The following is a 21,649-nucleotide window of genomic DNA, read 5'->3' as shown; positions in this document are numbered from 1 at the left end:
GAAATATAGGCATTATTCTCGCAGTTGGGGTTGCTAATGTAAATTAGACCAGTTAATGTGTACTTAATTGTTTTTTGATATTGTGTGATTGTTTTTATTCAGAATATTATTTTTTACAAAATATATGTGTAGGCAGTTCTTGGTTAATGACCATTCGTTCAGTGACCGTTTGAAGTTATGATGGCACTGAACAAGGAGACGTGCAACTGACCTCAAAGTGGTGGCCAATACTGATTCTCATCATCACATGAGGGACAACAGAACTTTATATAACACAATGGAGACTTTCCCCTTGGTTAATATAGAGAGAATAATTAAGTAAAGATGTGAACTCTGCAAAGACCTATGGACTTATCTACAGTACTGTGCAAGTTTTAGGGAGTTGTGCAAAAATGCTATAAATTAAGAATGCTTTCAGAAGTAGAAGTGTCAATAGTATGTTTTATTCAATTAACAAAATGGAAAGTAAATGAACAGGAGAAATCCAAATCAAATCAATGTTTAGTGTGACCACCCTTTTCCCTTCAAAACAGCATTAATTGTTCTAGGTACACTTGCACATAGTTTTTTTAGGAACATGGCAAGGTTCTTTCAAGGTTGTTCCAAACATTTTGGAGAACTAACCATAGATCCTCTGTGGATTTAGGCTGCCTCATATCCTGTCTCTTAATGTAATCCCAACAGACTCGATGTTGAGATCAGGGATCTGCGGGTCAAACCATCACTTCCAGGACTTCTTGTTCGTCTTTACTTTGAAGATCTTAATGACATTGGCTATATGTTTGGAACCATTGTCTTACAGGATACATTTGGGGCCAATCACACACCTTCCTGATGGTATGCATGATGGATAAGTATCTGCCTGAATTTCTTAGCACTGAGGACACCATTGATCTTGACTAAATCTCCAAATCCATTTGCAGAAATGCACTTCAAATTTGCAAAGAATCACCACCATGTGTCACTGTTGTCTGCAGACACTCATTATTGTACCACTCTTCAGCGAACAAACTCCTGCTACCGTCAAATAATTCAAATTTTCACCCAACAGTCTAGAGCCCCTGCTGCCATTTTTCTGCATGCCAGTTCCGATGTTTTTGTGCATAGTTGGGTTGCTTAGCTTTGTTTCCATGTTGGAGTTATGGTTTTTTGGCCACCATTATTCCATAAAGACCACTTCTGGCCAGACTTCTCCAGACAGCAGATGAGTGTACCTGGGTCCCACTGGTTTTCTACCAGTTCTATGCTGGACATCTTCCAATGTCGAAAAGTAAGCATGATGTGTCTCATCTGTTGCATTAAGTTTCCTTGGCCAACCACTGCAACTACAATCCTAAACATTGTCTGTTTTTTGTGTTTCCAAAGAGTTTGAACAGACTTCTTGAATCCCCAGTCTGCTTTGAAATCTTTGTCTGGAAGAGATGCAGGATATAACTACCTTTAGTCTTGTTCCTGTGCTCCGTTTTGCCATGGTGTATGACCAGTTACAATGAAACAAACTGTCTTCCACAGTCTTGCCTTAATAGCAGTTTGGTTGTTAACACCCAGTGTTAAGCTTACACAGGTGTTTCTGTTCCAGTTAATTATTGTTTCAACCTATATATGAAACTGATAATCATTAGCATCTGCTTGGTGTAATTGGTTAATCATACACATGACTCTTATTCTACAAAATCCCTGATTTTGTGCAAGGGTAAGAATATATACCATTTTGAAGAAAAAGAGTAGTCATACCAAATGTTGACTTGATTTGGATTTCTGTTCATTTACTTTCCTTTTTGTTAGTGGATAAAAACACTTCTATTGCTGAAAATAGTCTTAATTTACAACATTTTTGCACAACTCCCTAACACTTTTGCACAGTACTGTTATACACTATTACAACTCACATCATTATCTTTAACTGAAACAGTGCATCGTATGGCAATAAGTTTTGAACCAAGGTACCTCAAATAGGCTTAACTTACAGATTCTGGGAACCATGATTCCCTCTTGAATTCCTAACAACTTCCTCATTTACTTTGTGGAAAGCCTGCAGGAAAAATTTAGATGGAGGAAGGAAGGTTGGTTTATGATCGTCAGCTTTTCACAAAGTTCACAATGGGGAAGTTGATAATTACTCTTGCTCTGGTTTTTGTTTTGTTTTTCTTACTCCTGTGGTCATTCTGTTTCTCTGTTTAGGTAAGGAAATATCTTTGAAACAATGACCCAATAAGTTATGGGTTTTCTAGTAATTACCTAAAAGTCTTCACAATAAAATGAAGTATATAAGGCATTTTTAGAATTTGATATCCTGAATATCTAAATATAAAAATAAACACTTCTAATTTGGTGGTCACATGGAGGCAACCATGTGCTTTCTAGGCAATATTATGAAAATCGTTACCCATTCCCTTCTTCCTGGATGCATATATCCATTTTTGTTTTCAGTTCAGGCCGGGGATTTCTAGTGGTTACTCCTAATAGTAACCAGGTCTGATCCTGCCTATCTTTCTTTTTATAGCAGCCACGTTTGCTAGATGGAAAACAGAATCTATTGCAATATAGATCCTGTAACCATACAAGGTTAAAAGTGACATAAATTGCTAATCACTTTGGATTCTTGTAATTTAAAAGTTATTGAATTAGGCACCTCTAGCACACAACTATGTTTGCTATCTATTAATAAAACTAATGAGATTTTTAACCTAACAGTAGGCAGAATTTCTCAGACTTTCTAACTGCTTTAACTCTTCCCCCAACCTTAACCCTTCCAGCAACTTGATTAAATATAAGTGGCCTATTAATTTGGACACACACACACACACAAATGCATTTGTATAAAATTGTTCTGAAAGGGAAAATTAAATCAAGTAATTTATAGACTCTTATGAATCAACCTTTTTCAATAAGAGGCAAAATAATAGTTTCTTACAATTTTTAAAATATACTACAATTTTCATATTTTAATTTAATCTGCATTTTAATTAACTTTTTAAACAGAGCAGCTTTATACAAAGGTAAGTTTTAATCAGCATTAATATGTTCCTTAAAAAGGGGCATTGGATTTGAAGATTTATTCTCTTAAGGGGCTCCATGTTTTAAAAATAATTTGAAAGAAATGCTTTGGGCCTTATGTCAAAGCAACTATTTTTATGCTACTCATTAAAAGAGATGGTGCTGGGATTTTTAGTTTTATTTCCCCAATTTCCAAGCCTGAAAAAAGGATTTTTCTACTTTTAACAAGTTGATATAAACTCAATATTTATCAATTTATTCAAACACTTGGGGAAAATGTTTTAACAAAAGAAAGTTGTGTTTGCACAAAATCTGTTTTCCCAGCCATTTTTAAAGACCACAAAATCTTATTCTCAAGTGTACCTTTTGCCAACTGATGTCATTGATATCTGTTGGTACATTAATTCCCAGAATATTAGACCACTATGGTCTCTTAATTATGAAATTCCAAGAATTTCACCTTTTGGAGAGTAAATAAATTAAAAATTTACAGCTGAAAATAAAATATTTTTCCATGGAAGATAGGAACAGTTATTTTTAACTTTGCTTTGTAAAGTATTTAACACATGATTATAAATTTAAGAAACAATTATTTGGGAAATAATTATGCAATGTATATATTGTTTCTTAACAGATGATAACTGAAAATCCTTCCACTGGATCTACAGTAGGCATAGTGCTTTGTGAAGATGAAGGTTTCCCTCCATTAATGAAGGGAATCATCATCGACTTCAGAGGAAAACTGGAATGAAGGATTTTATTCTCGTTTTCATTTTCCAATGCCACATAGACATGTCATATTGTAGGGATCCTTAATTTTACCGTTCATCATTTAAGTTCATCTGGAGAAGAATGAATCAACCAGAAAGACAAGTTGAATTTTGACAAAGCAGGATAGGAAGAGTATGAATAATTTTGAATTTTGATGTTGAAGACTCTTCAGAATACTTGGACAGCTAGGAAAACAAACTGAAAATTGATCAAATCAACCCAAAGTTATCACTGGAGGCACTTTTATTTATCCTATTTATGCAAATACCAAGCTCTCTGGAGAAGGCTGGAATTCTATGCTATTTAGAACTGCTTAATTTTCATTATTTGTTTTTCTGTATTGGTGTTTGTATGTATGAGAAAGATTATTTAGATTTAAATGTAAATTGATCCAATAATAGCAATTAGTACTTCAGTCCTAATTAGCTTTCATTTTAAGCTGTAATAATAAAAGAACATATTGTATTGTTCTTAAAGCTGCCTATACCTGATAACAAAAAGAATGTGAGAATATGCATGCACAGGAAAAGTTTGTTTTTGTTTTGTTTATTCTGGTTGAATGTAGACTCAATAAAGGCAGGATAAAATAAGTAATAAATATATTGGTGTAACTTAGAATATGAAAGATTGAAACCACTAATTTAGTTAACCCAATATCCTGTCTCCCACAGCTAGCCACATTTTAGCCTTGAATCCAGCCAGTTTGATTAACTTATGGATGATTTGAAGGCCAACTAAATAAGTCCAGAAATTCTAGGAACAAGGTATAAAGCAAGTATAAAGCAAGAACAAGGTATAAAACATAAATTTTTTATATGATGGCATGTAACTCTACCATTCCAAACCTTTAGGAAGCTTTGGCCCTTTAATTTGATTTCCATATAATCCAATAGTATGATAAAGTAGGATCATGCTACATTAAATGTGCATTAAATATAAATAGTTTTATAACTAAAACTACAGAAAGCAGAGAGTTAATTCTTTTTGGAGAAATCTACATGTGCATGGTCATTATTTAGGGCTTTGATAATATCAGTTAGTTGCCTTATCTGAAATAATCTGAGGTCAAATATCATATATAACCCCTGGAAGTTTTGGGTATGATGTGAGAGACCTCCTAAATTCTTAGACTTAAATGAAATGTGTTGCCCTATCCATTAATTGGACTCCTTCCATACCATTCAAAAGCTAAATGCAATCCCTGGTTTAGAAAGTTTAGACCAGGCTATTCAACTTGTAGAGGGGAAAGAGCCACACTCAGAAATTAAAAACCATTGTGGACTGAAAGGAATATCTGGGTATCAGCTGTCTGATGGGTGGCAAGGGGAGGGCTAGAAACACAGCAGTGGCAGCAGTGAATTTATTAACATTTTACAAAACGAGGGAGGACAGCTCAAGGCTGCTTGGGAGCTTCAGGTTACACAGGACTGATTTGGACCCTACTCATCAGAGGGCTTCCATCTTGTGTTTTGCAATGCTACCCTCCCAGTGTCTCTGCGTCCTGCAGGCAGACAGGCAAAAGTGTTGCACTGTCAGAACCTTTCATCTTTAAGCGTTCTTCAGACGGCAGGCAGGACTTTACTCACACCCTCTTTGGTTTCCACTTTTCCCCTCAGCTGAATTATCTTTTAGTGATTGTTGAAATCATTTTATTTAGACATTTTATAATTGAGAGAGCCTATCGTTCCATGGAGTCCATGCGCCTGTTCAAATCGATTTATTTTCCCAATTAGGATTTCACTTTCAACGGAAAGTCAGACCAGAGAAAAAGGAAACAGAAAAAGCTGTTTATCCAAGCCTTCTTGTTTGGGACCGGCTCATCAGAAGTAGTTTCACAAGCCAAAACACAAAGGGACTGTATTCCCACAACATGCTTAACCGAGGAATAAACCACAATCGGCTGGCTACCTTCAACCTGCTTAAAACCACCAATCGAAACTTCTGGCTTCGCGTGGCACGCCAACGCCGAGCAACTGCCCTTTCCCAACTTCCCCCTCGAGATGTCAAGGCCTCCGGGTCTGTCCGGCGCCTTCCGTGTCCAGCCGGGCCTTCTCCTTGCCCCCACCCCACTCTCTCTCAGACGTTACCTTGACCTCGTGGGTGGAAAAAAAGCCTCCAGCGTGGACCACCCCTGCGTGACGCGCAGAAGAGGCGGGCCCGCAGAGCGGATGGGCACGCGAGGGCAGGCAGCGTCTCCCTTCAGTTGTTGCCCGAGGCGTCGAGCGAGGCTCCAAAGATGCCCCGAGATGCTTTCCCCGTAGAGGCTGCGGGGAATGGGCGAGGGGCTGCTGGCGAAGGTAGGACGCTGCTCGCGAAGGCGCCTTGTTGTTTCGTAGCCTAGGCAGCACCAGCGCCGCTTTTTCTTTTCTTTTTTTAAAAAATTCAATTCTCCCCATCGCCGTCCCTTCATTTGCAGCTGGGCAGAACTGGCCGGAGCTGGACCGAGGAGACGAGATGTCCGCGAGTGGCAGCCGCTCAAGTTCTTCGTTTGTTTTTCCAAGTTTTGCCCAGGCGCTGCCGTTCGTATCTCCACACACACACGCACACGCAATAACGTTCAATAACTTTTCAATGGCGAAAGACGATGTAAATGGGCTTTCTTCCCAAATGCGGCCTTCCCGACGCCTTGGATTACGAAATCCCATAATTTACAGTCAGCCGCATCTGACAGCTATTTTGGTTTGGCGTGATAGGGGTTGGAGTCCAACTTTTAAAGAATGCCGGGCTGAGGAAGAGTAACATAAAGTAATCGATAAGTTTTAAATGAAGTTGAGAAGCAGTAAGGAGGGTGCTTTGGACTACAGGGATGGCCTTTCGATTTGTAAAGCAATATTGTTTGAGCTGACCAAAGGCTTGTCTAAACCATCATTGTCTCCTGGAAAAACCACTTACATATATCTGTTTTGTTTTCATCAGTTTATACACATTCCCTTTTTTCCTCTATAGATGTGAAAAATCAATTTGCTGGAGAGAAAACCAAGCATGGTTTGCATTTGAGATAATTTCAGTAATAATTTGACAGTTTAGAGGCCATTTGACTCCTGACAAGTCTGGACTGCTTGTAATTTTAAAAGGGACACAGAATGAGAAACATGCAAATGTTATTGTAATGAACCTGTTATAAATGCTAGCCAGCTTTTTTGCTGGAAAAAAAAAACACGAAGGGGATACTATGTTTATGCTTACAAGTAGTCCTCAATTTACAACTGTTGACTGTTTAAAGTTACAATGGCACTGAAAAAAAAGCAATTTATGATTGGTTTTCACAGATACGATTATTGCAGCAGCATGTGATCAAAATTTGGGCAACTGGCATGTATTTATGACTGTTGCACTGTCCTGAGGTCCTGTGGTCACCATTTGTAATCTTCCTGCTAGCTTCTGACAAGCCAAATCAATGGGGAAAGTCAGATTCACTTAACAACTTCATGATTCACTTAACAACTGGAGTAAATTGTTTAACTGTGAAAAAGATCATAAAATGGGGTGGACTCACTCAATAACTGTCTTGCTTAGCAACAGAAATTTTGGGCTTATTTGTGGTCGTAAATTGAGGATTACCTATATTTTATCTAATGGTATCTGAGAAATACCATGCATTTAACTCTGGTTTGTTTCCATGTTCACAATTTATTAAGAATGATTATATGAATGAGCACCCATGGAACTAAGGGGCAATGAACTATTTAGTGAAAAATAATTAATTTGAAATGTAGTGCTTTTAGCTTACGGTCAAAGAAATTATCAAAAAAATGTAAATTAATCCCTGCCCCAAGTTAGAGAAACATAGACAAATGTATTGTTTAATGTAGTTGTGTTCTTATAATCACATTTAGCTGAAAGCACAACTCATTAAATACAGCGGGCTTTCAGAACAGATCTGTAAGATTCTGCTTTTAAGATTCTGCTGTGTTCCACTATGAACGATAGTCTACTTTCTGCCTATTTAATGTCAGGTTTCTACTGACTTCTATTTCTAGGCATTTGATTGTCCAATTGTGTCTGGGAGTTGAATGGTTTCTTGTAATCAGTCCAAGCTACATTCAAGTTGGTCTTCCTTCTCTTGCAGTTTTCCAAAATCATTTTGTCAGTTAGGAGTTGATCATTTGTTCCTCTGCTGTGCGGGCAATTTTCTTTCTGTTCAGGTGGAAAGGGCTTGTTTTCAGCTAGGTGCTGTTGAACTTTATCAGCTACACACTAGTTAGCAATTTGAAAGTTGGTAAGCAGATAATTGGTCAGTAATTGCCTCTGCTACCCCTTTTGCTGGATCTTTCATTATCATGTAGGTTCTATCAGATGTTAACCCATTTTCAATTTCATCCTTTTTTAGTATGTTGTTAAACTGCTTGGCAACAAGTGGATTAGACAAGTCAGATGTTTCAACCAAAAAATCATGCAGTTCATCTCCACCTGGTGCTGATCAATTCTTGATCTTTGTCTTTTTCTCTACCATTTCAGTTATACAGATATTACATGTTATTTCATTTCATCTTTTTTATTTTTATCCACCTCCTTTATCCAAGCTGCATTCTTGTTGTATCTCTTTGGGTTGTCCAATAGTTGCACCCAAAACTGCATTGTTTCTTTGTTGTCAAGTGTTGACTAGTTCACTGAAGCTTCTCCATTGTGGTTTAGTAGAAATGTTTCTGATTCCACTGAATTTGGATATTCTGCCTATAGTGTTCAATTCAAGTTTGATTATGATTATCTTCTTAGCTAATAAAGCTACAGTCACATGGCAGTACCTGGAGACAGCGAATAGAAAAGGAAAAATTGAGAAAATCTTAAAATACAAAAATCTGCAAATAGAATTAGAAAGATTGGCAAGACAGAGAAAAATAGTACCAATAATGAGAAATGTCTTGGGTGCAATCGCAAAACATCTGGAACACCACTTTTACCCACTGGCATTGACAAAATCATCAGCCAACAGCAAAAGCAGAGTTTACACTCTGCAACAATGCCTTTAACATAAACAGGCAACAACATCTGCCTCTCCTAGGTTGTTGGGAAGGATTTTTAGAATAGAATATAATAGAATTTTTATTGGCAAAGTGTGATTGAACACACAAGGAATTTGTCTTGGTGCATATGCTCTCAGTGTACATAAAAGAAAAGTTACCTTCATCAAGAATCATAAGGTACAACACATAATGATAGTCATAGGGTACAAATAAGCAACCAGGAAACAATATCAATATAAATTGTAAGGATAAAAGCAGCAAAGTTACAGCCATACAGGAGATGGGTGATGGGAATGATGAGAAGATTAATAGTAGTGCAGATTTAGCAAATAGTTTGACAGTGTTGAGGGAATAATAATCAAAGAGCATTAATAGCTACTTATCAAACTGGGAATAACAATTTGATCTTTGCCGCAAATTTGAGTACTTTACTCTTGACTATTTTTATTAATAACTTAGATGAGTGAATGCTTAGCAGATCTCCAGATGATGCAAAATTGAGTGGGGAAATAGAAATAAAAATGTAAACAATATGGATGGGTTGCAATTTTGTACTGTATAAATAGTTCTCTATTTTGCATTGATCATACAAACTCCAAACTGAGTATTACATTTTAAGAAAACAAATGCAGAGAAGCACAATGAAGTTGATCTGGGGGCTAAATATTATGTGGAGAGATGACGGTAACTTTTAACTTTGAGGAAAAAAATGACTGTTTAAAGAGAAATCATATAAAGACAGATCAATACCTATTCTTGTTTGCTCAGTTTCAGATCATAGAAGAATGGTCTTAACAGATGAGAAGGCAGAGGCCAACTGAAAGTAAGGAAAAAATACTAAAGAGCAACTATGGCAATGGATCAAGAGAGTGCTTCCTATGAGCTTCTTCAGTGGATATGCTTAGGTTGAAACTGGATTAAGAATCATTAGATTAGTGTCACTTTAATAACCATAGAGACAGATCCTTTCCAGGATCTACAGCATTCATAGATGTTATAATAGAGTTTATTCTAAGATGATTAAATGCCTGGAGACAAAAACATATGAAAACAGTTTCAGGAATTGGATATTTTAGAGAAAAGAAGGACTTGTGGAGACATGATAGCAGTATTCCAGTATTTGAAGGGCTGCCACAAAGAAGAGGGGGGTCAACTTATTTTCCAAAGCACCAGAAGGCAAAACAAGAAACAATGGATGGAAACTAATCAAGGAGAGAAGCAATCTGGAATTAAGAAGAAACTTTCTAACAGTGAGAACAATTAACATGTGGAACAGCTTGCAATCAGAAGTTGTGGGTGTTTCATCACTGGAGATTTTTAATAAGAGATTGGACAGCTACCTGAATGAAATGGTATAAGGTCTTCTGTTAGAGCAGGGAGATTGGACTAGATTCTTGATTCTTCCAGTTCTATATTGATTGACTGAGCCTTGTTTTTTTCTTTTCTTCATTATAGACTTTTCAAGGGTTTTCAAACAATGTGTTAAAATACGATATTTTGAGTCCAGTTATTTGTGCCCCAGCTGAAAATTCTGCATCATTTGTTCTATGGTGTGTTTGGTGGTTTTCATGGCTTTCTGTGGTATCTTTAAAAGTCGTCTGCTATAACAAAGTTCAAATGTGTTGATATTTGCTCTGCCCTGCTTTTATAAGTCCTAACTTTTGCATATATAGAGAGGGGTGGGTTCTACTTACCTTTACTACCGGTTCACATCGTGCCTGCATGCGCTCACTCCGCTCGTGCATGTGCGCACTCTTCTGTGCATGCGCAGAAGAGTTTTGATAAAGTTTGGGTAGTGGGAGGAGCCTCCCACCAGTTTTACTACCGGTTCTATAGAACCAGTCCGAACTGGGGGCAACCCACCACTGATATAGAGTCTCACAAGAAAAACCATAATCTAGAAAATTCTGATCTTTGTAGGTATAGAGAATTTTGGATTTTGAATATAAAATAGAGGATATTCAGGTTAAGGCTGATAAGGCAGAGGAAGAAAGGGTTATATTACAATATAAATTAATGGAATATGCTATAAGGGTAAGGGGTTTAAGAGAATTTAAAGAGGAAAATTTGAAAGAGATTTTTATTCAGGCCTTTGCCCAGATAGAGGGAATGGAACCAGAAGATTTTGAAGTTAATATTGAAAAATTTATCGTGTTAATTCCTGGTGGGCAAGGCAGAAGTGTTTACCGAGAGATGTGGTTATTTATTTTACAAATAAGAGGATTAGGTATGGAATTTTGCAAGCATTTTATAAAAATAAATTTCAAATATTAGGACAAGATATAATAATGATGAAGGAAATTCCTCCTAAAATGTTAAGAAAGAGAAAAGAATTTGCCTTTCTGGTGGATGAGCTTAAGAAACATCAGATATATTTTAGATGGGAGGTTCCAGCAGGTTTAACACTGAATTATAAAGGAAAAAAGTATTTTCTCAATACAATTTGTAAAGCACGAGATTTTTATACTAATGTATTAAAGATTGGGAATTCTTTGTTAACAGATGTTAAGTTGAATGGTGAATAGATGGTTGAAAATGTGTAAGATAGAAGAAGGGGAGGGAGAATGTTTAATTTTATTAAATATGATTATGGTTAATTTTTGTAAATGACTTATTGTGGATATAAATGTGTAATTTTAGGGGTACTATATGATATATTAAAGGTATAAAGGAATAGGAAGATGGAATATTGTTTAATTTTGGAGGATAGATAGTAAAATTTAGGAACTTGGATTAAATATTATATTTAAGAGATGGATGTAATGTTAATTAGAATGTAATTGTTATAATAGATATATTGTGGATGATATAGGTGTAATTTTAACAATGTTATTTGACATAAGTAAGGTAAAGTGAAGATTTTAATTATTACAATTGACACTTTGGATATTTGTAATATTATTTGTTGTATATATAAATGTTAAAGATGTGAAAAGATGGACTATTGCTTACCCCTGAAGGTTGGACAGAAAATTAAAGAAACTAAGTTGGAAATATGAACTATTTTTGAGAGATTGCTAAGGGAAGAAAGACATTTTAGAAGAAACCTTGGTGAATATTGGAAGATGGAACGTTGTTTTGATATTGATTGATGAAGGTTGGATATTAAAACTACGTACTTTATTCAAGAATAAACACTAACTCAATTGGAAACTTTGAGAATTCTAGGAGTGGAATGGTCTGATATATAATGGAGTGGAAGAAAAGTATCTTCTTTGTCTTTGGAAGGGAGTGGAGGTTTTAAGGAACGACTATGGATTATGATTTGTGCTAGATTTTAATTTTGTTGTTAGTTTTATACCCTGTACTCGGTTCTCGGAAGTCCTGGGGGTGGGGAGGAAGGAAGGGAGGGAGGGGTAGAAAATGGATTGATAGTTAATGTACAAAGATGATTGAAGATGTATAATTAATGTAAGATCGGACCTGCCTGGTTACTACTTTAGAATGAAGGGAAAGAAGGAGTAGAAGAGAGAAGGAGGAAAGAGAAGAGGAGGAGGAGGAAAGGAAGGAAGGAAGAGGGGAAGAGGGAGAAGAAAGGAATAGGGAGGAAAGAGGAGAGGATGTAGATAAGAGAGGGGGAGGATGGTTATGGAAAGTAGAAGAAGGTAAAGAAGGAGAGTAAAAGGAAAAGGAAGGGGGTGGTGACCAGGCAGATCCAATTAATTGTATATGAGGGTACATTAAATATGTTATTGGATATGTTATTGGATAAGAATGTCAAAATAAAACTTTTTAAGACAAAAAAAAAAGAATTTGAACTAAGATGAATTTTAATGAAGCATTTAATTCTACTTTGAAATGCAAGTGTTCAAAATATCCAATTAAGCTATTTTGCATAAACTACTAGATTGCAGCAATGTGATTGCATGATGAGTAAAAGGGAAGAGAACATTCCAACTGTTTCAGTTTCTGCACAAATAAGGCCATAAATAGGAGGATGAACAAAAGACTGAACTTAAATAGTACTGATCAAAAGGTACAATATTTCTTTTAAAATATTTTAAAATCTGATTTAGAAAATAAGGTATTCCTTTTGGTGTCTTGAATTTCACTTGTCAGAGTATTATCTGTTGGTATGTAAATACAACAGTTCTTTAAACAAGATATGTTTTGAAGCAACTAGCTAAGCAATTTGATGGCAAAGATAACAGGCGTACATAATGTAAGAAATCAAAGTAATTTATACTGTTTTATGTATATACTTTCCTCTAAATAGACTTGAATGGTGAAAAACACACAGAGAATTTTTAAAGCTTTTAAGAACTCCCTGGCAATAGAAATGGTGACAAATGAAAAAATATACTTCTCCCCACCTGGGTTATTCTTCTCTTTAAAAAAAGTAGACTACTATTTTCATCATTCCCAGCAAAATGGGAGGAGGGGGGTTGGGGCTGGTTATATGAAGCACGAAGACATTAGAAGAATTAAATTTTGAAATAACATTAACGAACCCACCTGATTAATTGCTAGTAAAATAAAGAAAACACTATGCAATATACGTTCATGGGAAAATTAGAGTTTTCAGTTAGCTAGAGCAGTAGCATACACCCACATGAGAAAGTTGTTCAGGAAAACAAAGCAGGTGATAATTAAGGGTAATAGAATAATTGTTATATAGCATGATTTTTCCTAGCCCACGTCTTTTGATTTTAAAGCTCTCTAGACTGGTCTGGAAAATACATGGTAAAATGTAGCAGAATTATGAGCAAAACTATTCTTTATATGTCATTTACAATTTAGAAAGGAGATTTGCTACAGTAATATAATTTACTTGCTTCTAAAATTTTTGGATCTGTTCCACTTATGATTCTTGTTTTTGTAAAAAAAACACTACATACAGAATAAAATTACAGTTTTAATTTTGAAAAGAGGGATATTGAAGTACATCCCCTTTATTCTATTTACTATACAAGTGAGGAATATAATCTTTTGAGAGAAAAGCCACTGTGAAATTACTTCAGGTCATGCAGAATTTTTGAGAGACCCCAAATTTTTTATACATTATTATTTTTAATTCATTAATTTAAGACAGAGTATTGCCCTCAGCTAAATTTTTAAAGTCCTCTAGAAGGAAACAGTTTCTACCTCTGACAAGACCAACTTACTTACCCCATAGCATAGTGGAGAAGAGATGGAGAATAACAAAACTTGTCCACTGTTTGCTCCAGCAATCATAACATATAGCATATCTACAGATTACTCAAAAAGTTTGCCATCTTTGGTTTAACAGATACTAAATCACTGGTTTTATGTACCACTGAGATATCTTGGTGATTATAAAAACCTATTGGCTCTAGAATTGGGTGGTATTATTAAAAAGTCCTTTAGAATTATCCCATTTGGGTAAGGATTAATTGTAGATTATTCAACTAAAATATTGCTCTGGATCATGTGCATATATTATTTGTTTTAAATCTTCATTCATGCTTGCTGTAATATCCAGGAAATTTTAAAAAGCAAATGTGGCTCTTTTAAATGAAACTGGATTTGCTATCCATGGATTATGTTTTCCCCCCAAGTGATTCTAAGTATTCTAAGCAAGGAAAACAGTTGATTATTTAAGAAAAGTAAAAACTGCAAATAACTATGTGATATGACTTCTGAAACTATAGTTTAGCAAGGAAGCTATAGTTTAGGACAAGAGATTGTGAATGACTATTAGGTGATAAACAGTGTTAATTTTATGGAAATTGAACTCTTATTTAAACTTTACTGTGGACAAGCTTTTTTTTCATATCAGGGTGTTCTTGTCCATGGAATGACTTGCCTCTAGAAGTTGTGGGTGCACCAACACTGAAGAAGAGATTGGAAAAATCATTTTTCCGAAATAGTATAGAGTTTCCTGCTTGGGGAGGGGATTGGACTAGAAGATCTCCAATATCTTTTGAAAAAGCAGCTTTGGGACAACCATGACCTGGATGACTGAGAATCTCCATAGACATTCAAGATTCCTTCCAACTCCGTTATTTTGTATTATTTAAATACTTGTTCACATGGTTGATGACCACTTTCCATGAATTGGAACTACCCAGTCCAGCTATTGTTCTGAAATATCATATCAGAGTGTTTTGCATTTTCAAGGTTGATTCCAAATCCATGAACTGGTAACTAGTTCACAAACCTCTTCAGAAGGCAGAAATGTTCAATTCTTTAGTGTGATAAAACGACCCTCTGGAATAACTGGAAGAGAGCCAATTGGCATAGTAAGGAGCAGCAGTTAGTCAAACTGGCATTTAGAATCTGTTTCCATCACGTCTTGTCTTTCCTGACTGACATTCTTCCTGTTATCTTTGGTATTCACTTCGACTCTCTGCAATTGTCCAATTTCCTTTCTTTTTTAAAAAGAATAGTTTATCAGCACAAGCCCAGGAAGGGTGTTGTCACAGGAAAATTGCTGCCTTTGTAGAGTGGGCATGCACACACAGATGGAGGGAAAAAAATCTGAGCCTTTAAAATGCAAACATCACCTTGTATTTACATAAGATGATGGCAGGATCCAGGCAAGTTGATTACTTTTCTAAAATTGACAAGATTTCACTTGATCATTTATATAATAAAATATATAATTATATTATTATATAATATATAATATAATACATTATATAATATAGGCAGATATTTATGTATGTATGTATGTATGTAATAAAACCCTGAAAGAATTTGAAGAAGGATGCAGAGCATTTGAAATCATTGAAATTGTATAGTATATTAACTCTTGCTTGATTTAAAAAATAGGAGACCTTACTGTATATTCCTGTTTCCCACTACTTGAACTTTAGATCTAATATATAAATAATAAATCAAGATGAAACTGTGGGTCTGCATTGTACAGACATTTGTAAAGCTTAGAGAAGTGCTCCTATGAGAATTAGCTGAGAAGAGTTTTATTCTTTTTAACATGGCTATTGTATATGTATGATCCTGTAATCAATAAAGCACTGATTATGTTACTACTTGTATTTGAAGGTTACAGTGCAATGGATGTGAGAGGAGATTCCATGAGGATGACTGTGCACCTGCTTGCCAACACTGGACATGCAATACACTTGCAACAAGCTCTTGATCAACTCCAAGAATGGATCTGCCTGGACATTCGCCTCTTCCTTGTCTCAGAACGCCCTTCTCCAATTAAGTATTATGAGACATACCGCCAAAAAAGTTCCAGGTTTCCTAGTACTTCTGTGCTCCTTTTTTTGCATGAGGACTTTGGAGAAGAACGGTTTTTCCAGGTCCATGACTTCTTCCAACATCCACCATGGCAGCCTGTCCACATTGAGTGTCCCAGTAGGAAGCTATCCCTCCATGCCCTTGATCATCAGGACTTCTATGGACTGGATGAGCATATGCCAGTATGGGGCCTGAGACAAGTTCACTACGGCATGGAAATCCTGCGTGTCACTCTCTATTGTAGCTTTGATAATTATGAGGATGCAGTAAGGCTTTACGAGACAATCCTGCAGAAAGAAGCATCTGTCCAAAAAAGCGGCTTCTGTGCTTTTCTACTATACACAACACAGAGTCTTGTGGTTCAGTTCTGCTTGAAGCAGTTGCCTTTGGGGATGAGTGTTGACCTGAAGGAATCTTCAATATTACAGTTCAAAGTGTATGAAATTGGAGAACTGGTTCCACTTTTGCCCAATCCCTGTGTCCCAATAAGCAATACTAGGTGGCAAACAGAAGACTATGAAGGAAATAAGATCCTGCTGCAGGTACTTCTTGTCACTGCAATAGATACCAAAAGAGTGATGGGAGAACTTTGTATTGTCCTTAGCATGGATGCAATAGGTGATACTGCTGTTTTCACAGAAAATGTTGTTCTTCAGATATTTATTTATTTGATATTTGGTATAACTGTGCAAAGTAATTGTAGAGGCATTTTGTTCATTGGCATAAGAAACCACCACTTTGTCCCATTGGTTGATTATTGATTGATTAAATATATTTGAAGTGTTGAAACAAGACTGTCTTCCAAAAAACCTAATGTGATTCCTCTGAAAACTTTCAGAGATACAAGATGATATTTCTGTTTAAATTGCATGTGGTTATGAATTTAGAAAGCATTCAAAGCCAAACTTTCTGAATGTTGCAGCTGATTTGCAATGGCAAAATATTAATGCTCTTTGCAATTATATATGAATCAAACATTTTAAGATTCTGTCTTAGTTTGTAGTCATTAAAAGACAAACAAAACTCTTCAAAAAACATATGGACTTCAGCAGGCTTGTGGCTGGCAACAAATCCAATAACATGTAAAGTGAATGTCGTGTCTGGAGTTACAGGCCTTTTAAATATTATAAGCATATGTAAACAAGCAGGCCAATAAAAAATAAAATTGTTCAAAAGAACATTTTAGGGTAACAATCTATCCTTTGATTTGGTACAGGCGATGAGACAACTTTTCAGTGTTTGTTTGCTTAATTATTCCCACTACTATCCCACTTCCTATGCCTCCCCACCCACCCCAACTCTTATTTCCTGATATTTGTCACAAGGCAGCAGCAGGTTGCAATGGAGGAAAAGGAGCCATAGATTCATAAGACCTTTTAGTCTCCTGCTCTGCCGTGGGACCTCATTAGCTGCCCATTTGTACCTTTCATGCCATCTCATATTAAATTAAAAATACATTAAATATCCCTTAGTTTTCATTGAAGAATAGCCAGAATACACACTAAAATGTGAGGATCATGTTGACAGGTTCAAAAAAGTTTAATTCAAGGCTAGGTATGTGTTTTCCTTACCTATGTCCTTATCAGAACTCTTTAATTACTGATTTGTGGTTGATGGTTTTATAGGCTCTATAGGTGTAGATCTGACTTTATTGCTATTGTCAAGATGCAGTTAATTTATTTTCTTTTCCACAGGTTCAGAGCAGAGGCTCAAAGCACAATGGAACTCAGTCTCTACCTCCTAATTGGCACAACACCACTGATGAGAAAGGGTCTCGTCATTACTGCTGTGATTTATGCTCCAGTGTACCTTCAATGGCTCCCAGAACTGCTGTTCAGCAGAAAAACCGGACACTTCGAGCCATGAAAAATAAAAACAAATCCTCAAGGTGGATGGGGCAAAATCCTGCAAGCCTTTTCAGCCCTTCACAAAGCAATTTTAATTCTTCCTCCAGTTTGTATAATATAGCACATTCTTCTTTGCAAGATCTAGGCCCTTCCCCAATGAACCTGGGCACTAAATTGAGACATTCCAGCCATGAGCTCTGGCTGTGCCAGAACAAAGGAGAGGAGGAGGAAGAGACTAATGTTGACACAGGCAAGAGAGTAGCACCTTTTAAATGTGCTAACTCTCCCCTAAACAGATTTTCCAAGGACTTACAAAAAGAACTTCTTCAGTCCGAGGCACCAAGCAGTTCATTTATGGGAGCAGGTTTGGGTTCTGAGGACAGGAACTCTCTATTGTCCTTGCATGTTGCTGCAATTAATAAAAGATCAGGATTTAATCATTTTCAGCTGAGCACATCAGGAGCAAGTGATGGGAATGAGAAAGATGAGGAAGAGTTTTTTATATGATTTGAAACTTCCGTGTATCTTTCACTGCCGTATTTTTGGAATATCAGAAAGTCCAATTGATCTGTGCTTCTATATAAATAATCTAGCAGTTTATGCTATGCTATCTTTTTATATTAGCGCTACAAAGAAAGGTTTATAAAAAATACTTGGAGGAAACAAGAGAAAGAAGTTTGCAATATAAATTTCATGTCCTGGAGAACATTGTGCAATAGATTGGAAGAAGCCATTTTAATGCACCAGATGATCTGATAGAAATTCACTAAAAATCTAGGAGAAAACCCCAAACCTAGGAAAGCCTAAAAGAAATTTGAAGGCATCAAGTTGGGATGATAAGAATAGTGCTTTAGTTAATCTTGACACATCTGAGAAGCTCATCAGAATCTGACCTCATTAATTCTTGGGTAGGATCTCCAGGAAATATCCTAGAAGAAAACAATGGGAAAAATATTGCCACCAAGAAAATACTTGGACACATATTTTTTTTTTGTTTACATTTATACCCCGCCCTTCTCCGAAGACTCAGGGCGGCTTACAGTGTATAAGGCAATAGTCTCATTCTATTTGTATATTTTTACAAAGTCAACTTATTGCCCCCCCAACAATCTGGGTCCTCATTTTACCTACCTTATAAAGGATGGAAGGCTGAGTCAACCTTGGGCCGGGCTCGAACCTGCAGTAATTGCAGGCTTTGTGTTCTTAATAACAGGCTGTTCTTAATAACAGGCCTTACCAGCCTGCGCCATTCACTGGCCCATTCACATTCATGGAATCATGAAGGTTCAAGCTTAACTTTTCCCATACCATAGAAATTAATTTAAAGATACAGAAAACGAAATAGCCATTTTCATTTTGCCATGGTTACTATGCTAAGCCTGTCCTCATTTTCCCCATGCTTCCTGTACTACATCTTGATGTCAAAAGTACCCTGTTTCCCTGAAAATAAGACCTCAGATAATAAGCCCAAATGGGCTTTTGAGTACATGCACTAAAAATAAGACCGCCTCCAAAAATAAGCCCGCCCTGAAAATATTTCAGAAGCCAGATTGATGTATGCCCCTCTGCTTTATAAGTTGCATTTTCAACAATGGAAAGACTTCAGTTCCAAAGACCCAAAGTTGCATTTTCATACCGTGTTTCCCCAAAAATAAGACCCTGTCTAATATTTTCTGAACCCCAAAGTAATTTCAAATAGAATTTCTTATAAAGCAGAGGGGCATACATCAATCTGGCTTCTGAATGGCAACCCAAAAGCTACACTTTTTAGAATGGACAAGATTAGACAATATGTCTAAGGCCAGGATAAATGCTACATTTCATTAAGCATAATTTAAATATGTCAACTTCTTTAAGATAAGCTGATTATTCTACTGTTCATTTATTTTCATTACATTCATACTGAAACTGAGGAGCAATTTTTCCAGATTGCTATGGAGAATGAATCAAAGCTTCTGGAGCTCAGTTTTTGCACCTTGATGGAAAACTTAGTGCTACTGTTATGACTACTGTATTAATATTACTTAAACTATGAGCTACTTCTGTCTAGCTGATGATACTTGATGATGAGTTCTAGAGAACAGGAAATGAACACTGAGCTTGTTAAGTAACATGCCATATCCATTTCTCAACCTGTGTATCAGAGAACTTATATAATCAGAAGGCTGAGCTACATTTGGAATTAAATGTAACTATAAGAACAATGGCAAATATAGGTGTGACTCTGTGCACTTGCTTTAACAGATGAGTTAAGCTTGTCAATAAAGAAGGATTGGCTTGTGAACCCATCTTTTATTGCCGAGTGTCTCAATGCATTTCTGGCTCACCTGCGCTTCCCTGCCTCATCTCAAATATTGCTACAAATTTCCTTCCTATTGCTTGTTGATATACTTCACACTACAAACTTTTGCATGTCAAAGAACTGTATTTGATGTCATATCGGGAATAAAACAATCCCAAATGGTTTGAGATATGAACTAAAATGCAGCTGGGTTATTGTGGCTTTGTTTTGTGGGGGGCATGGATCATTTGAAACCAGCTACACTGGAATCGGCAACACCAACCTACTCTGTGTGGTTGGAAGGAATCCCAGGCAGCATTCCAAATAGGGAATGTGAAGGGACATTACTTGAATTCTAATAATAAAGTATTTAGCTTGGAAGCCTGAAGGAGAGCATTAAAATTAAAATTTATATTTATTTTCTGTATCATTCATATAGAAGAGCTGACCTATTTGGATTTAAACATCCAAGGTTCAAATTTCCACTTTACCATAAAATTCACTGGCTTTGGCCATTCATTCTCTGTCTACACAAATAATCTAAGTTCTTAACATAAGATGAGAAATAAACCTCATCAACTTAAGGGAGGGAGGGAAGCTCGGTGAGAAGGAGAAGGAAAGGAGGGGAAGGAAGGAAGGGTTTAATTTAAAAGGCTCTGTCTAATTCAGGCAGGGAGATCAAACCCAGATCTCTCCATTTCTATTAGAGAGAGAAAAAAAGTTTGAAAGAGAATAGAATAGAATAGAATAGAATAGAATAGAATAGAATAGAATAGAATAGAATAGAATAGAATAGAATAGAATAGAATTTTTTATTGGCCAAGTGTGATTGGACACACAAGGAATTTGTCTTGGTGCATACGCTCTCAGTGTACATAAAAGAAAAGATACGTTCGTCAAGGTACAACATTTACAACACAGAGTGTCTATCAGAGTGTCTATCAGAGTGTCGTGTCCCACTCCTCCGCTGACAGCTGGGTCAGGGAAATCCGAATCAGGCTTGCCTCTGCAGCTCTGCCCAAAGTCCTAGCAAAGTCCTCAGAGAAGGCAGGAGACCAGTAAGTGACTTCAGCAAGATAAGTTTGACTTTTGCCTGACTCAGAGACTGCCAGAAAGTAGCTCCTTTATATAGGCCATGGGGTGTGGCTCCATGACTCAGCACTCATTAAGGCCTGCCCCTCCCTTCCCTCTGTTGCCTCCGCCTGTCCAATCTTCTGATGCGAGGGTCACTCCAATCAGCTGTTCTTGGGAGTAAACCCTCCTCAGGCTCACCTGCTGTGGATGAGGGGGAGGGGTCTAGCTGCTCCGTTTGCCTGGGCATGGAGTCAGGGCTGGGGCAGGGAGATGCTCCTTCTTCTGCAGTTTGTGGGGGCATGGAGCCAGGACTTGGGCCGGAAGGCATACATTCCTCAGTGTTGGGGAGCAGGTAAGAAGGCCCCGGCTGCTCTGAGGGCGGGCAAGACACAACACAGAGCTCAGAAAAAGAAAAAAATAACTTTTATGATACACAAAAATCTCAACATATATGTGTGTGTGTGTGTGTGTAGGTCTTTGGTTATATATGTATATATATGTATATATATATTTGTTTTCTGAGGTTTTCGCGGGTGTTTGTATGTAGG

General features: G+C 36.7%; 1 protein-coding gene across 2 annotated transcripts; it reads left to right on the top strand.

Moving 5' to 3' along the window:
- The first annotated feature begins 5,862 nt into the window (after positions 1-5,862).
- FAM124B (family with sequence similarity 124 member B) lies at positions 5,863-20,537 on the top strand. 2 transcript variants are annotated; one of them, XM_058189059.1, is made up of 4 exons: positions 5,927-6,065; positions 9,501-9,555; positions 15,699-16,441; positions 17,594-20,537. In XM_058189059.1, exons 2-4 carry the CDS (start codon positions 9,531-9,533, stop codon positions 18,251-18,253), a joined length of 1,428 nt encoding a protein of 475 aa, XP_058045042.1. In that variant the 5' UTR covers positions 5,927-6,065; positions 9,501-9,530; the 3' UTR covers positions 18,254-20,537. The 2 variants fall into 2 exon arrangements, with proteins under 2 accessions (XP_058045041.1, XP_058045042.1); XM_058189058.1 differs by lacking the exon at positions 9,501-9,555 and having other exon boundaries at positions 5,863-6,065; positions 17,594-20,536.
- The last annotated feature ends 1,112 nt before the right edge of the window (positions 20,538-21,649 follow it).

The sequence above is a fragment of the Ahaetulla prasina genome, chromosome 6 (genome assembly GCF_028640845.1).
Source record: "Ahaetulla prasina isolate Xishuangbanna chromosome 6, ASM2864084v1, whole genome shotgun sequence".
NCBI lineage: Eukaryota > Metazoa > Chordata > Lepidosauria > Squamata > Colubridae > Ahaetulla > Ahaetulla prasina.
This window is presented reverse-complemented; position numbering and strand designations above follow the sequence as displayed.

Coding starts and splice junctions, on each gene's coding strand:
- FAM124B (XM_058189058.1), top strand. CDS start 6,005: ATGCCCCGAGATGCTTTCCCCGTAGAGGCTGCGGGGAATGGGCGAGGG. Junction 6,066..15,698: donor GCGAGGGGCTGCTGGCGAAG/GTAGGACGCTGC, acceptor TTGTATTTGAAG/GTTACAGTGCAATGGATGTG. Junction 16,442..17,593: donor GAAATAAGATCCTGCTGCAG/GTACTTCTTGTC, acceptor TCTTTTCCACAG/GTTCAGAGCAGAGGCTCAAA.